Raw genomic sequence first — 15,785 nt, 5'->3', positions numbered from 1 at the left:
GCGCGCACGCAGCCCGGCGCCCGCGGTGCTCAGGTCCTCACCGGCCCGCTGGGTCGGGCCCGCCGCGCATGCGCGACTCTACCGGCGCGCCGGCACACGCGCTCCCAGTTTGCCGCGGCGCCTGCGCAGTGGCAGGGAGTGGGCCCGGAGGTCGCGTCTTGCCCGGGTCTCCGCCGTCCCCAGCGCTCGCCCGCGCGGTCCTGCCACGGCCTTCCCGCTGCCCGCGCCATGGGCCTCAGCTCCGACTGCGGTGTGCGAGGTGAGCCGCCCGCGGCCGGTCCCCGCCACCCTTATCCGACCTGTCACCTTGACCAGCGCAAGGGCGGGCGCAGGCCTGCTGGGCGCTCGCAGCGTGAGGGATTCGGGATGCTGGTGCAGGCCGGCCCTCCCGGCCCTGGACCGCTCCCCCAGCCAGGCTAGCGGGGTCACACTTTACCCCAGACACCCTGTCCCTTAGCCCCTCCCAGCGCACCTAGTGGCGTGGGGAAACTGGCAGCTAACCGCGACCCCGACGTCCTGGACTGGTCACTTCGTAGATGTTTTGCTGGCTTTCTAATTCTAGGTGAAGAGACCCAACACGAGGTCTTGGGTTTCCAAGTTTCTTATGTACTCTGCATCCGGCCACCCGTGGGATCCGAGAAACAAGTGAAAACAGTCCTTTTCCCTAGTCTTGGAAACAGTGTTTTGCAGAAATCGGACAAAAATTTAGAGAAATTGTGAGACTTGGCTATTGTAAAGTCTTTGGTGATAACCTGTTAAAATGGCCCACAAGCTACGTGATATACGTGACAGACTGCCCAGATATAAAATGCCACACCCCGGGGTTTGATTTTCTTTAACCTTGGTTGAGTAAAGGTTAAAAAAAAAAAAAAAAAAAAATTACACTGAGCCCCATAGCGCTCAGTTCCGGAACCATCTCTAACTTGAACCTTAATTTTGTAGTAGTTAGGATGCTACATTCTGGAAAGTTCTATTTAATGTCGACGGGAGACTTGGCAGGTAGGAGGGAGAAAAACTTTATTTATTTTTTGCATTTATTTGTATGAGTGTCTCTGGGGGTTTGTGTCTGGTGCCACGACTCACTCGGATGTGAGAGGACAACTTGTAGAAATTGATTCTCTCCTACCAGGTGAGTCCAGCTCGGGTTATCAGGCATGACAGCAGGCACTTTTCCCTGTTGAGCCGTTATGCTAATGCCAACAAATAGTGTTAAGTTACTAAAGACAAAAAAAAAAAGATAATTATTTGAAAATTTTATTTTAAAGGGTAGCCATCTTGAGACTCCCTTAAATGTATGCACCTTGGTGAGTTTAAGTTTTCTTTGTGTTTATTTTAATCTGTTTCTGTTTTTGTTTTTGTTTTTTGAGACATAGCCTTTCTTTATAGCCGAAGCTAGCCCTGAAAATCCTCCCAGCAGTGCTGAGACGATAGGCCTGTGCCACCACAACTGGAAAAGCAGTGTTCTTGGCAATAACATAGACACGTGACTTGTGGTGCTTTAGTTTTAATTCCCTAAGAACACCGTTGCACACGCATGAGGCGGGCCAAAAGATTGCAAAACATGTTTTTTTTTTTTTTTTTTTTTTTGTTTTAAATATGAAATCACATTTTGTAAGCAGATACTAGACCCTGATTTAGATGATATGCTGTTGAAGAGGAAGGAGGTGAACCCCAAGGAGTGGTCAATATTTGCAGGTTAGTCTTTCCTGCAGTCAAAAAATACGGGTTTAGCTTGGTTTAATTTGTGGGTACAAGGAGCTCAATGGTAACTCTGCTTTAGCTTACCATTATCTTAAAAAATATGAACCTCTTGGTGAAACCCTCAGTTAGCTTCACCTTTGTTGTGTTTGGCAACTCTTCTTAATAGGAAAACCACAGGTCATTATGAAGACCATAGAGAGAGCCCAAATGGCTTGGCAAGTCTCCTCAACTAATCTTTTTCACCTCAAAACTTGGAATATAGACTGCCTTGGAAAAATACCTCCCACCTTTTTTTTAAATACTTATTTACTTTTATGTGTATGGGTGTTTTGCTTGCCTGGGTGTTTGTGTGCCGTGTTCATGAGGCGCCCACAGAGGCCAGAAGAGGGTGTCAGACAGAGTCCCTGGAACTGATATTACAGAAGTAAGGATGATGGGGATGGAACCCTGATACCCTGGAAAAGCAGCCCATGCTCTTAACTGCTGAGCCATCTCCCCAGCCTTGCAATATACCTTTTAAATGTTTGCTTCTTGTATCTTATAAAATTGTTGTAGTTGGCTTATTTATCTTTTCTCATGTAGCTCAGGCTAACTTCAAGGTTGCTATATAGCAGAAAGTCCCTCCGAACACTGGATCCTCCTCCCTCTATAAGTTTTGGCTGCTGGGATTATAGGTATGCAATTTCATACCCGTTTTACTTGGGGCTAGGGATTGCACTCACTTTGTGCAAACAAGGCAAGCAGTGTGACAATTGTGCCACAGCTAAGACCCCCCCAGAGTTAAATTTCTATTGAAAAATAAAATAGTGTCTTACAGCCAGGTGTGGTTGCAAACACCTCCTATCCCAGCCCTCTGGAGGCTGAGGCCAGAGAATCAAGAGTTGGTGGCCAGCTTGGGCTATGTAACCTGACTGTATCTCAAGGGGGAAAAAAAATTAAAGGGGAAAGAATGTCTATGTTTGTAGAATTCTATATATTGGGGAGGAGGAAGAACTTGGGGTGTAAAGGGAAGGTGGTTAGTTCGAATAAGTGAGTATCAGACCAGGGCTGAAACTAGAGAGGCAATGGTCTAGAGTGATGGAACTTGAGGCCCTCCCCACGGTAAGCATGGGATGGTTTGGGCACCTACCAGTGAGCTCATTATGGTTTCTGGAAAGTGGCCTACGCTGCCCACATAAGCAGTCTCATGATTCTTCCTTTTGCCCAGATGGCCTTTCTGAATACCTCTGCACCTCCCAGAGCCAGCTGTCATCCCTCACCCTTCCATTTCCACAAGGCTAACTGAAGCCATTCTCCCTGGCTGGCTCTGTAGACAACCTTGTTGTGTGCTTCCTGGAACTCTTGCCAGTGCTCGTTTTCTTATTGGTTTTGTTCGTTTATTTATTTGAAATGTAACCGTGGCTGGCCTGGCACTCCTTATGTAGAATAGGCTGGCCTCAAACTCACAGAGACCTACCGACTCTGCTTCCCAGTGCTGGGTTAAAGACATGAGCTACCAAACTGAATACTTGTTTTTAAAATAAGCTCCTCATAATGTTTTTTCTCTATCCAGCCGAAAGGCAATCACAATTTACCTTTACCTCTAAAACCAAGAAGCCAGATAAACCAAATATTTTCATGTGTGTGTGTGTGTGTGTATATGAGTGTGCATGCTCACACCAAAAGAGGTCATCCTCGTGTCATTCCTCAGGTACCATTCACCTTTGCTAGACTAAACTAGGATAGACTGCCTAGCCTAATCAAGCCCAGAAGATCCACCTACCGTCTCACCACACACACACACAAACTCCAGTGTAAATTACTGCACTCAGCTTTTTTTCATGGGTGCTGCCCACTGAACATGGTTCCTCGTGTTTCTGTGGCAAGCACTTTACCAACTGAGATACCTCTTCAGCCCTCCAAACCATTTTTTTCATGTGTTATGTGTATGTGTGGGCATGTTTACCTTCACATGTGTGTGGTCCGCATGTCTACAGGTGTGAGTGCATGTGAAGGCATGCAGTTGATCCCACTTGAAACTCTCCACTGTGTTTATTGAGACAGGTGCCCGTTTATCCATAGCGCATTGGTTCTGGCTAGCGAGGTTGCTCTGGGGATCTCTGTCTCTACTCCCCACGTGCTGGGGTTACGCAGCCACCATGCCTACCCAGCTTTATGGGCTCTGGCAATCCAGACTCCAGTTGGAGTGTTGCTCATCAAGTGTCCACACCTGCATGCGTGTGCCCACGATGTGGAGGGAGACAAACAAACTGCTAGGTAGAGTAGAGGTCCCAGGGCAGCTTTGTGGAGTCCGCTCTTCAGTCTTGTGGGTTACTAGAACTGACTGAATTCAGGTTCTGGCTTTCCTGGCAAGTGCCGCTATTCACTGAGCCATTCCACCAGCCTCTTACATCGAAATTCATGTTTAATAAATTACTCGCTGTGTATTGAGTTTGGGGATTGTGGGTCACAACACTTGCATGGAGGTCAGAGGGCAACTTGTGGGTGTTATTCTCTCCTGGCACGATGTGGGTCAGTGATCAAACTCGGGTAGGCAAACCTGGTATCCGCTGAGCCATCTTGCCCTAAGCCTTGTTTCTTAATGGGTACCTTGCCTAGCCTTCTCTCGTAGCATTTTCTCACCACCTGGTCTTGTCCATAGGTTGTAAAGAGGATTTATGCGTTTGTTTGTGCTTTGTTGTGCACCACAAATCCTGGTCGTTGCAGGCACAGGCACATCACCAATGCTGGCCAACCTGTTCATACTTTTTTTTTTTTTTTTAACAACCTTGTTTTCTTCAGACTCCTTTATGTTTTTCCAGATTATTGTATCATAATATATTCTAAGGTTTTTTTAATCTTGGAAAGTTATTTAAAGGATTTTTTTTTTTTTTCTGAGAAAGAATGTACATGTCCCACCAAGAAACTAGTAAGTAGATGAGTCCTGGGATTTGGGGCTGTCGCTGAAATAAGAGCGGCCGTCTGTGGTGCATGTTTTCTGGAATGAGGAAAAGTAACCCAGTGCATCCCTGTGGGTGCCTGAGGTGCTCCATGCTGATGTTAGTTTGTTTCCTGAGTCTGTGGGAATAAATCTTATAGAGGTCCAGAAAAAGCCACTTGGTATGGGAGCGGTGGGTCTGTAAAAGGGACAGGTGAAAATGAAGCAGAATTGATCACCCATCACCACATATGCTCGCATAACATTGACTGCCACTCGTGCCAAGCCTTGACAAAAACAAAACAACAAAACACACAGCACAGGCCAGAAAGGCTTGCTTTCACCACATTGCCCCTCCCCCTCTCCTGACTCAAGCACATTCCAGTTCTGTGGCAGTTGGTGGTAGTGGGTAGGTGAAGGTCCTTTGGGCAGAAACTAGTCTAAAGGAAAAGAAGGGTGAGGTTTCTAAGTCAAAACAAAGTAACCCTCACTGTAAAACAGACCTGAGAGGTCAGTTATAAAGAGGGCTGTGTGCTTAGGAGCATGTCCAAGAGAAACCAGAAGCTATAAAGCAGTCCTGAGGCAGCGTGAGGAGGCAGAGTGCGTGGTTGCCCAGTCGCCTGGCTCTTAATCTTCCTTTAATGGTGTTTATGTAAAAGAAAACAGGTTTGGTGGATCTACATGAATAACCGGCCCTTGAGAGCTGTGTATACCAAAGGAGAGAGGCTAGCCCTGGAGGAGGCAAGAACATGCCCACGGTTCTGGAGTTCCCCATCTGAACAGAGTTGCAGTCTGGCCCACAGTCTGAAAGATGCCAATAGAGAAGTTAATAATCCAGCCTGTGTTGCCTCTGAAGTTGTGAGTTCAAGGCTAACCCTGCTGTGCTGAGTATCCCCAACCTTGAGGCCAGACCCCAGCAGGAAGCTTCTGATGGTAGATGCAGCACTCCAAGCTAACCGTGGGTGTTAACAATCCTAAGAGACAGGGACTGGACCCCAGCGAGCACTGGATATTCTCAGGCTGTGTCATTTGCCTACTCTGGTTCTCTCTCCTTCTGGCTGGCTTTTATCTATCTCTGTTCTTCCCTTTTCCTTCTCCATCCTGGAATCGCCATGGGTGTTTGCCACTTTTTGCCTAAAAACAAAAAACAACAACAACAACAACAAAAACTGATTGAAGTCTCAGTAATGGAGTGATAAAATAGAAACAATTTCCCTCCATCTGGAAACTAGCAATTTGTTTCTGATGAGATTAGAAAATTAGAATTTGGGAAGAGGGAAGAAGAGAATTTTTCCTCCTAAGGCCTTCTATAGCTCCCTGAGTCTAGAGCACGCACTTCGAACTAATCCAATGCTGTTTTTCTAGCAGACCTGCAGTGCCCTGGGTTGTCAGGGTGGTCAGTGCCCTTGCCCGACCTTTGGTCACAGAGTCTGTGTGTTGATTCCCATGGGACTGACACCTTAAAATATCTAGGGCATGCATCTGCTGTGTTGTCTGTGGTATGGCTGCTTTTCTTTGTCAGTTCCTCTATCACTCCTTCCCTGGTCAAAACAATCTGGAGAAGGTAAAAACTTATTTGGGATTGTTTTTTAGTGTCATCCTATATGCTAATATACCAAGAGAATGATTTTAATACCTTGAAGCAAATTAATGCCAGTCACTTGTTCTATGAATCTTAGGACATTTGAAGTTTGTAAAGATCATTAAAGTAAAGAGTAAAGGCTTTTTCAGGAGGTGAAGCCTGGGCTTCATTGCAGCAAATGGGCATCAGGGGTGGAGTAGTTAATAATTTACCTGCAAAATTAAGTTCCTGAAAAAAAAAAAAAGCTAAAAAATTAAAATCGCAACATTCAAGGAGTTGAGTTATATTAATTTAGAAGAGGAGTCATAGCTGCCTTTTGAATTTATGTTACAGTATCAGCGGGCACTATGAAATTGAGGTTTTCATCTTTTGAGACAGGGTAAAATGTCTAAGGTTGACTTCAAACTCTTCCGTTCTGAATTGAGAGCGACTTCCCATTGAACCATAGATTCTTGCAGCTGCTTCCTGAATTATGCATTGAAAAGAAAGGCTGGGAGTCGGGCAGAACACAGTAAATTATAGCTGAGCTTGAACACTGACATTCAACAGAAATGTAAAGAAAATACATAGTTTGAAACCACGCTGACAGGGCTGGGGATACAGTATAGAGGCAGAGCATTTGTCTAACATGCTCGAAGCCTTGGTGTACAAAGAGAGAAATTCCTGAGGAGGTGAAAGGGTTGAAGCTGTCAAGTGACCACTGCTTGGTCATAAGGTACCCGGGAATAACAAAATACTAGTTAATGTTTGCTTTAGGTGTCATAGCAAGAAGAAATGGGAATGACCTGAGATGGAAAACGCTGTAAATCTCTTTGCAGAGAAAAATGCTGCTGTGTTGAAAGTAGTGTCTATGGGCCATAGGGTTTGCCCATTAGCAACATTGGATGGGAGCTATAGAATAAATAAGAGACTGAGATGAAAGGGATTAGTGTGGGCTCAAAGGCTTTTTCTGTTGGAGCCCGTTAGGACTGAGCTCCAACTTTGGTTTGTGTAGGCACCATTAGATCCATCCAACCTGTGAGGGCTTTGACTCAGGACACTGTGGAAGCATCCTGGTCCCCTATACCCTTGGGCTTGTGGTTGGCGATAAAACGTGTTTTGTACTTATCTCCCCAGGCTTTATGTGATAGTCTGGGACTGGGAACTCATTTCAGATACTGAAGAGCGGATTAAGGAAGTGCTAGGAAGCAGTCCAGTGTGTTTATCCTGACCCTGTTCAACATCTTCCTGCAGCCCCTTCATGCTGGGACTAGACAACTCTCCTCCAAGGCTGAGGCCAACCAGATAACGCAGACCTTGGCTTCTGCCATCACTGCCTGAGCACCTGGGTTTCTAAGGAGTCTTTGGATGCAGAAGGAATAAATACATGGCCTGTTAGTCCAACACTTTTTTTTATTATTATTAGAAAGTAGGATAATGTTTTACTTAAAATGAAGTTTTAGGAAACTCAGAAAGAAATTAGAAATGTGTGGCTTATTGAATGTTGCGTATGAGACTATTGTAGTTGGCTTTGTGTTTTAGTGAAAAAGCAATTTGCAAATTCCCGTGACCTTTGAATGACTTCAGACCTAGGACCAGGCCTGCTAGGCAGATCGGGGATGCTCGCAGATGGGGAGGTTAAAGATCTGTCTTTGTCTTGTTAAATTTTGTTTGTGTAGAGCTGCGTTGGGTTTTGGTAAAATAAAGCATTTCAAAGCCACTAAAGGATTTTTTCTTTAAATGAACTCATTTTACTCATGGCATCCCCTCCTGATCTTTCTGTTTTGTTTTTAACTTGAATCTTATCTTTAAGATTTTGTTCTTGTCTTTAAGCAGTAGGTCCTTGCAGGTACACATGCGGCTGAAAATGTTGATGAACACTTACAAGATTATCAAGCCTTTGGTTTCCCTTTTCTGTCTTAGAGAAGGGAAAAATAACCTTTGCTTTTACATTAATTTAGCTGTCCACTCGGTAGTAAAAACACATCTGCATTGATGAGGGCTATGGAAAGCTTTGAGAAAACTGCTGTACCACTGTATTTTGGGTCATTTATTAACACTGAAATTTTTTCTCAGACTGGCAAGGTGGCTTAGCAGGTAAAGGTACTTGCCACCAAGCCTGAAAACTTGAGTTAGACTCCCAGGATTCATGTGATGGAGAGAATCAATTCCCAGAAGTTGCTGTCTGACCTCAACATGTGTGCTGTGAGCACATGCAACCTACACATAAATACGACCTGAGTGTGATTTTACACATTATGCTTGTCAGGTTTCATGAGCATTTCTGTCTCTAACTCTCCCTCCCTTGCCTGTTGCAGTTGAGTGGATTGCTGCCATCACATTTGCTGCTGGCACGGCTGCTCTTGGTTACCTGGCTTACAAAAAGTTCTACGTTAAAGATAATCGCACCAAAGCTATGGTGAACCTTCACATCCAGAAAGACAACCCAAAGGTGGTGCATGCCTTCGACATGGAGGATCTGGGAGATAAGGCCGTATACTGCCGCTGCTGGAGGTCCAAAAAGGTAAGAGCTTCACCAGTGTGACATGAGAACCCTCTTTCTTCTTGCTTCTCAGGAATCTTTTCCTCCCCGGTTTTCACATACTGCTTGTTTGAGACCACGGTCTTGCCAGGTAGCTCAGACTGGCCTCAGACTCAACGTCCTGCTGCCTTTGCTGAGAAAGCTGACTTATACCACCACACACAGCTTTCCATACCCTTGTGTCTTGTCTTGTCTAAAATGCGCATCTGCCACGCAGTGACACTGCCATCTTCTTGCTCTTTGATGCTTGGGATTGCTTCCCCAAGGGGATCTTAGCAGGAGAGTCTGAGGCCTGAATACAGTGAGAAACAGACTGAGCAAAGTCTGTGTTTGAGATAGCATCTTGCTGTACAGCCTGTGAGCCTACAGAGATTCCCTGGCCTTGTACTGGTGTCGGTCTCCCTATTGGCTCCTGAATGTGAATTATAGGTGTGCAGCACCTCACCTGGCTTAGATTTCTGACTGGCAAGTACCCTAAGCCACCTTTTAGCTGCAGTTTCTGTAACTAAACACCTGGCAGTATCGAATCTGTCACAATCCACTTAATGTAGTGAGAATTGTATTCTATCAGATGGAAGTGTCACCTATGACACCTGCAGGCTCTACACATGGAGAATGGGAACCTCTTTCTGAGCATCTTGACAGGGTGATGCGCTGGATGACTTCAGAATCTCGGGTGTCCTGAGTGACCCGGTGCTCACACTGAATGTGCTGCTGCTCACGTTTGTGGAAAATGGATTTCCAAGCTTAAAGGCCATGACATGCTGAGCTGGGAGTATAGGCAGTGATGGGAACTTGCCAGAAGCTATGAGTTTGGTCCTTGGGTCCTAAAAAAGAAGAAGAAGAAAGAAAGAAAACCCACAAAATTTAAAATACCATTTTCTGAAATTGTAGTACATTGGAGAATGTACAGTAGAGAATGCGGTCATGAATCATGTGCCATAAACATGAAAGAGGCTTTATAATATAATACCTAGTAGAAAGTGGGCGAGTATTATTTTTTACATAATATTTATATGTGTGGGTGTGGGTGTTGTGTTCACATGAGTGCAGGTACCTGCAAAGGCATCAACTTACCCTGGAGCCTGAGTTACATGTAGTTAGAAGGAGCCCAACATGAGTGCTGGGAGCTGGGATTCAAGCTCTGGCCTTCTACAGGAGCGCTTGTGCATATACACTTAACTGCCGAGCCCTTTTCCAGCCATGTTTGTGGGGCCAGGGGAGTTAGGCATCTCAGTTTTTCAGTTAGCATGCTAAGAAATGGGCTTCACGGTGCCATCTTCATGAATATATGCCATCACGTTTTTTGCCACTCCCCACCGTCCTCCCTGCCCTCCATCACTTTGTACTGCTCCCACCTCTAACCCCTAAGAGTTCTCCTTTCAGCTTTCATGTCATGTGTATCCTAGAACCTTCTCCTGTCCCACTTCTAACTCCCTTCATCCCCCATCATAGTCCCTAGGAAGTGCATTTCAGTAAGCACTTCTCATAGCTTGGTGCTGTGTGGTCCAGTAAAACAATTTAGGAGATGCTACTGTGCCCCACAATGGCCTAATGTGGATATAGAATTGGAAATGTAGGTACTCCTGGAACTATGAGGACACAATCTCTCAGTGCTCCAAAGACTTGGATTGTTTTAAGTAGGCTCCATTCTTGCTGCTCACTAAACCATAGGAAATAAAAACGGAGTTTCCCCCAGTCTCAAGAACTCTTTAGTCAGTGATGTTAAGTATAAATTATTAACTGCTCACGTGCAAACTTTGATGTCCCTGATAAGCCCAGTATGTGTAGTCTATACTGGGAGTGCTTCTGCCTTGGGCTAAAAGTTTTCTGAGAGTTAGAGTACCTCTGGGAAATGGGAGACATAAGTGTATATCCAAGTACTAGGAATGCTTTCTCAAAATGTGCACGTTTGCAGTCATAAGGAAAGGGGATGGATGAAGACTCCGGCATTCCAGAGATGAGTCCATGAGCAGAACCCGTGTGAAAGGTTGGCCTCGTGGTTTGGGCTATGGGTCTTTCAGACATTATGACACAGTAGGATGCTGGCTGTGGAAATGTAGAGAAATGAACAGGATCAGTGGAAAGCAGTGACATTTTAAAGACTTGTTTTTATTAGTTTTAGGTGTGTGTGTGTGTGTGTGTGTGTGCGCGCGCGTGCGCACGCACCCCTAGAGCTAGAGTTATACACAGTTGTGAGCCACCTGACATGGGTACTGGGAACCCAGTTCAGGTCCTCAAAGGAACAGAACCTTCTGAACAGCTGACCTCTCCCCAGCCCGGGTAATGACTAGTCAGGGAGACGGGGGAGGAAACTATAGAATCTAAGTGTGTGGTTTAAAGGGGCCAAGCATTTACCAGAAACAAGGAATTCTGGTTGAAAAGTTGATGTTTCACAACACTGCTAAAGAGCTTAGTTGCAAGGTTGGGTTTGAGGTGACGGTTGAATGGAAATGTGCATCAGCAGTGGCCGTGAGGTAGGACACGGTGGCAGCAGAAGCCAGCAGAACTGGTGAGTCAGGCTGGACTCGATAAGAATCAGAGATGAAATCTCAAAGAATATTCTGCCCTTGGACAGCACAGAGTCAGGAGCTGGGACAGGCCCTGGGGAGAAGTAAAGATAAAGGGTCAGAGCGGGAAGGAGAGTTATCTAGGCTTTGGTGCAAAACTGGCCTGTCCACACTGCCAGGTGAGTGGGTGGTGATGGAGAGGCTCTAGAGTAAGCAATTAGCAGCTGACCTTTTGCTGCCATTTCAACAGAATAATTAAAACTGTGTCCAAGTTGGTGGAAGCCTGTGTTACCGAAAAACAAAAGCTCCAAGTATAAACTTCTATCATCTATGCAAGTAGACAGGGAAATGGGGCTTGCAGAGACGAGGGAGGAAACTTCCTTGGATTGACTTGTCCCATAAAGTAAATATGGACTTTGTTAGAGTTAAGATCTCAGCATCTCAGAAGAATCAAGAAGAGACACAGGCTAGTGCCCTAATTGCCCATAAACTGTATGAGCAGTCCAACAGCCTGCCCCAGGGACAGGCCTCTGCTTCAGCTAAGACCCAGAGCTTAAGTTCATTCCCATTCCCAGCACTGTATGGCAGCTCATAACTGTCTGTGGTTCCGGGGCCAGGGATCTGATGCCCTCTCTTGATTTTCGTGGGTACTGCACATACATGGTGCACTGACATACATGGGGACAATATGGCCATACACATAAAATAAAGATAATCTTTAAAGAAACCTGTCGTGACTCAGGGGGTCCCTAATCTGTTTCGTAAGCACAGCAAAAGCAAGCTTGTATCCCGCAGAAGTCACTCTGGAAAACACTGGCAGAGATTAGCATGTCCCTCTCTCCCACCAGACACAAATATGTCACTTGTACCTAGGATGTGGAATTTGTAAACATAAATGAACATTGGAAATTTATAGTCATATTTCCAGAAGAAAATGCCTCCACGAACCATTCAAAATGAACCACATTAAAGGGGAAACCACTGGGGGGGGGGAGGGGAGGTTGGGTAAGCAAATTGTTTTTTCTTGTTTTCGAGACAAGATCTCACGCAGCCTAGGCTGGTCTTGAATTCTGGATCTTCCTGCCTCTGCCTCTGAAGTGTTGGCATCATAGGTGTGCGCTACCACCCCGCCGCCTGTAAACTGATTTTAATGGAATAAGCTTGAGGTCTTGCAAATAGAGCCAGGAACATAATTGGGGATAGAATGCCTGTCTAGAATGCACAAAACCCAGGATCCTGCCCTCCACACACCTCCATTTGTTTGTTTATAAATAGGCAACAGCCATAGGCCACTAAGACCATAGCCAGTTGAGTAGTCGGCCCAAAGCCTTAGCATCACCAGACGGCAGGGAAACTTGATATTATCTTCCTACCCAGTGAGGTACATATGCTAGCCAAGAACAATAAACGTCACGGTGTGTGGGAATCAGGCATCCGTACCCCTTGGCCAAGCACAGACTGACGTGGGCATTAGACATTTCACAGTCTCTCTCTCTCTCTCTTGCCAGTTCCCATTCTGTGATGGGGCTCACATAAAACACAATGAAGAGACTGGAGACAACGTGGGACCTCTGATCATCAAGAAAAAAGAAACTTAAATGGACAGTTGCAAGGCTGCACCCCAACGTGTTGTGATGTCACCTGATCATTTAATTAGAATGGCACCCAGTCTGTCTGATTGGCCTCTCGGGTTCTAGATGTGGTTGGTACCTTGCAAATCGAAGCTTTCATATTCATGGCATCAACCTTGCTGTTGAAACACCGTGGTACACATTTGTTGAAAGAAGAAGAAAAGGCTAAACCAACCTCATGGTGTATGGGTTATTTTGGTCTTGTAAGGATCCGTTCCTTTAAAATAATGGTCTTAGAATATAGTTGTATCTGAGGTTAACGTATTAAATTATTCTCAAAATCATGTACATGTATATTGTACTTGTAAGTTTAAGTGGGGGGAAAAAATCACCTTTTCATATTACTACGTTAACCTGGAAAGTAATAGAGTGTGATGAAGTTGTGTTGATTTTTTTTTTTCTTTCTTTTTTTCTTTTTTCTTTTTCTTTTTTTTTTTTGGTGTTGTTGTTTATGGCATAGGAGAAACCTGCCATGACCTTGACTCCTCCTGGCCGAGGTTATGACATGGATTCAGCTTGTGTGTTTCAATGTTTTCAGCCAGAATTAACTGAATGTTATTTCCTCAAAGTCGCCCAGGTCAACAATAAAGGGGCAACAACTTCCTCTGTGTTCATCTCTGTGGATATTTAGTTGATCCACTCTAGACACCACTATAGCAGAAATCTAGACCACAGTGATGTCACTTAAGTAGTCACGGTGAATGTTGGGGAGGTAGCTCTGTGGATAAAGTGCCCATGTAAAAACCAGGCCAGCCTGTCGGCTTGTCTGCAAACCCAGCACTTGGAAAGCAAAGGTAAGGGATCTCCAGAGCAAGCTGACTACACTAGCCAGAATTCATGAAGTCTGAGCTCAGCGAGAGAGAGGCCCTCCCTCAGTATCCGGGAAGACTGCTGTCAACCTCAGGCCTCCACCTGAAGAACACATATGCACCACGCACTTGTGAATACAATTGTGCACATGCACATCACACATCTCTGTGTAGTGTTACAGAGCTCCAGCCCAAGAACAGAGGGCATCAGACTGAAGGCACTGACGAGGATCAGACACCAGTGTTCAAGTAGCTTGATCTCCAAGTCACACAACAGTACAGAGTAACAAGTTTCAATGGAAAGCGTAGGAGAGTCTTCCTTCTCACTCTGGATAATCGAGTATGTGGCTTAAGCTAGTGAAGAAACTATTCTTGAAGATAAAAAGGACCCATCTTTTCAGCTACGCAGGGTTTGTCTTACAAAGGCTTGAAGATGGCTGTTAACATGCATGGTTGCTCTCCTGCCTGAGCAGGTGAGGCTTCAAGCGTCGTCCTCGTTTGACCAGCCAATCCACTGGTGAGCAGTGTGCTGTCTTCTCTACAGCACTTACTGACTTCAGGCACAGCCCCTTGGCTTCTCAGCTTTTTTATTTTAATCGTGTGAATGTTGTAGGTGTTCATATGCAGTGTGTGGTCACGTGGAGGCCAGAGGTCACTGCTGCGTCTCTCACCGATTTGGCTACACTGACAAAGGAGCTCTGGGGATCCTCCTGTCTTCCCCCAACCCCCATCGCTAGGTTCCAGATGCACCCAGCTTTTATAGAGGCTGGGGGACCCCAGCTCCAATTCTCATACAAACAAAGCAGGCACTTTGCCCACTAAGCCATGCCCCCAACCTGTTTCTCAGCCTTTTAAGTCAAGGAGATTGGACTAACTGGCCTTTCCAGGGCTTGTCTCCAAATTTTAGACCAGCATAAACCTTGTGGCCGTCTAGGCAGGGGGAACAGCTGCCAGCGGAAGACTTGTCAGCTTCCTGCAGTGATGTCTTCAGTTTGCTTAGCATTTCCAGTGTGAGGAGCCATTTAGATGGTGACTTCCATCTGACAGAAGGCCATGTGTACACCTCATAATTGTGATGTAACTTACAAAATAGACTTTTAATTGTGGCATTGTTTGATACGGGTTATTTGGTAAATGGTGAATGCTACCAAATAGGTGGAAGTGTTTGATTTTTGCATCCATTAAGGTGACATTTGCTTTAAGGCAAACATTGAGCAAGGTCCCCAGTTAATAGCATAAGTGGTGTAGGCTCTCTTTGCATTCTGCTACTTGTCAAGATTTATTTATTGGAGACAAAGTCTAACTGTGTAGCTCAGCTTCACATGCCAGAGTTGCTGACCTAAGCTACAAACTGTTAAGCTCTCCCTAACAGGCAGAGCCGCTTTTCAGCTTTGTAAAAAGATATTATTGTGCAAAATGGCATATAAGTTTTTTGTCCCCAAAATTTGAAGGTCAAATTTTTAGCTATCCAGGAAGGAAAAGCAATTTAAAAAGTTACCACCACGAATTTACTTTTTGCTATAAGACTATTCCAACATCTATGGTACTGAAGTGTTCTTCCACTGAAGAACAGTGTTGGTAGTAGTATCAGTTCCTTTAAGTATTTTTCTTGACAAGAAGGTGGCAGCCATATATTTAACTATATTCAACTGCGCTGTGAAGTCACAAAGTCGAAGATGCACCAAGCCAAGGTCCTATCTAAAGTCCTAGAATGTGTTTGTTACCAAGATGTCAGTGCACTTTGATGCGTAACTAAACTTTCAAATCTGTTAGTGAGCTCAGCCCTTCGGGATCATGGGAAGTTAGTAATTGCCTTGACTGCTCTAGAATTCTGCTCGGTTTACCACCCTGCATGCAAACCAAGGGCAGGGATGTATGACTTTAGGTGTCGACCATACCATTTTGAAGGAAGACTTCCAAAAGGGCTTAAGAAGTCTGGGCTGGGAGTCAGCTCAGCAATTTAGTCCAAACCTCACATGTACAAGGGCCAGGGTTCAATCATGAGCACCACAGTTTGTCTTAAAGTTCCATAGAGGGATTACACACATGAATCCATTTGCTGAAATCACCAGGACTGCTGTAGAACACCAAGATGAGTGAGATTTTCCATCAGT

The 15,785-nt window shown here is 45.2% G+C and overlaps 1 protein-coding gene across 1 annotated transcript; it reads left to right on the top strand.

Annotated features, from left to right (window-relative positions):
- Positions 1–75: 75 nt before the first annotated feature.
- Cisd1 (CDGSH iron sulfur domain 1) lies at positions 76–13,465 on the top strand. Its single transcript, XM_055598938.1, has 3 exons — positions 76–259; positions 8,498–8,703; positions 12,740–13,465. The coding sequence occupies exons 1-3, from the start codon at positions 229–231 to the stop codon at positions 12,827–12,829; spliced, it is 327 nt and encodes a 108-aa protein (XP_055454913.1). The 5' UTR covers positions 76–228; the 3' UTR covers positions 12,830–13,465.
- The last annotated feature ends 2,320 nt before the right edge of the window (positions 13,466–15,785 follow it).

This window comes from Psammomys obesus, unplaced genomic scaffold (genome assembly GCF_907164565.1).
Source record: "Psammomys obesus unplaced genomic scaffold, mPsaObe1.curated_primary_1811, whole genome shotgun sequence".
Taxonomy (NCBI): Eukaryota; Metazoa; Chordata; class Mammalia; order Rodentia; family Muridae; genus Psammomys; species Psammomys obesus.
This window is presented reverse-complemented; position numbering and strand designations above follow the sequence as displayed.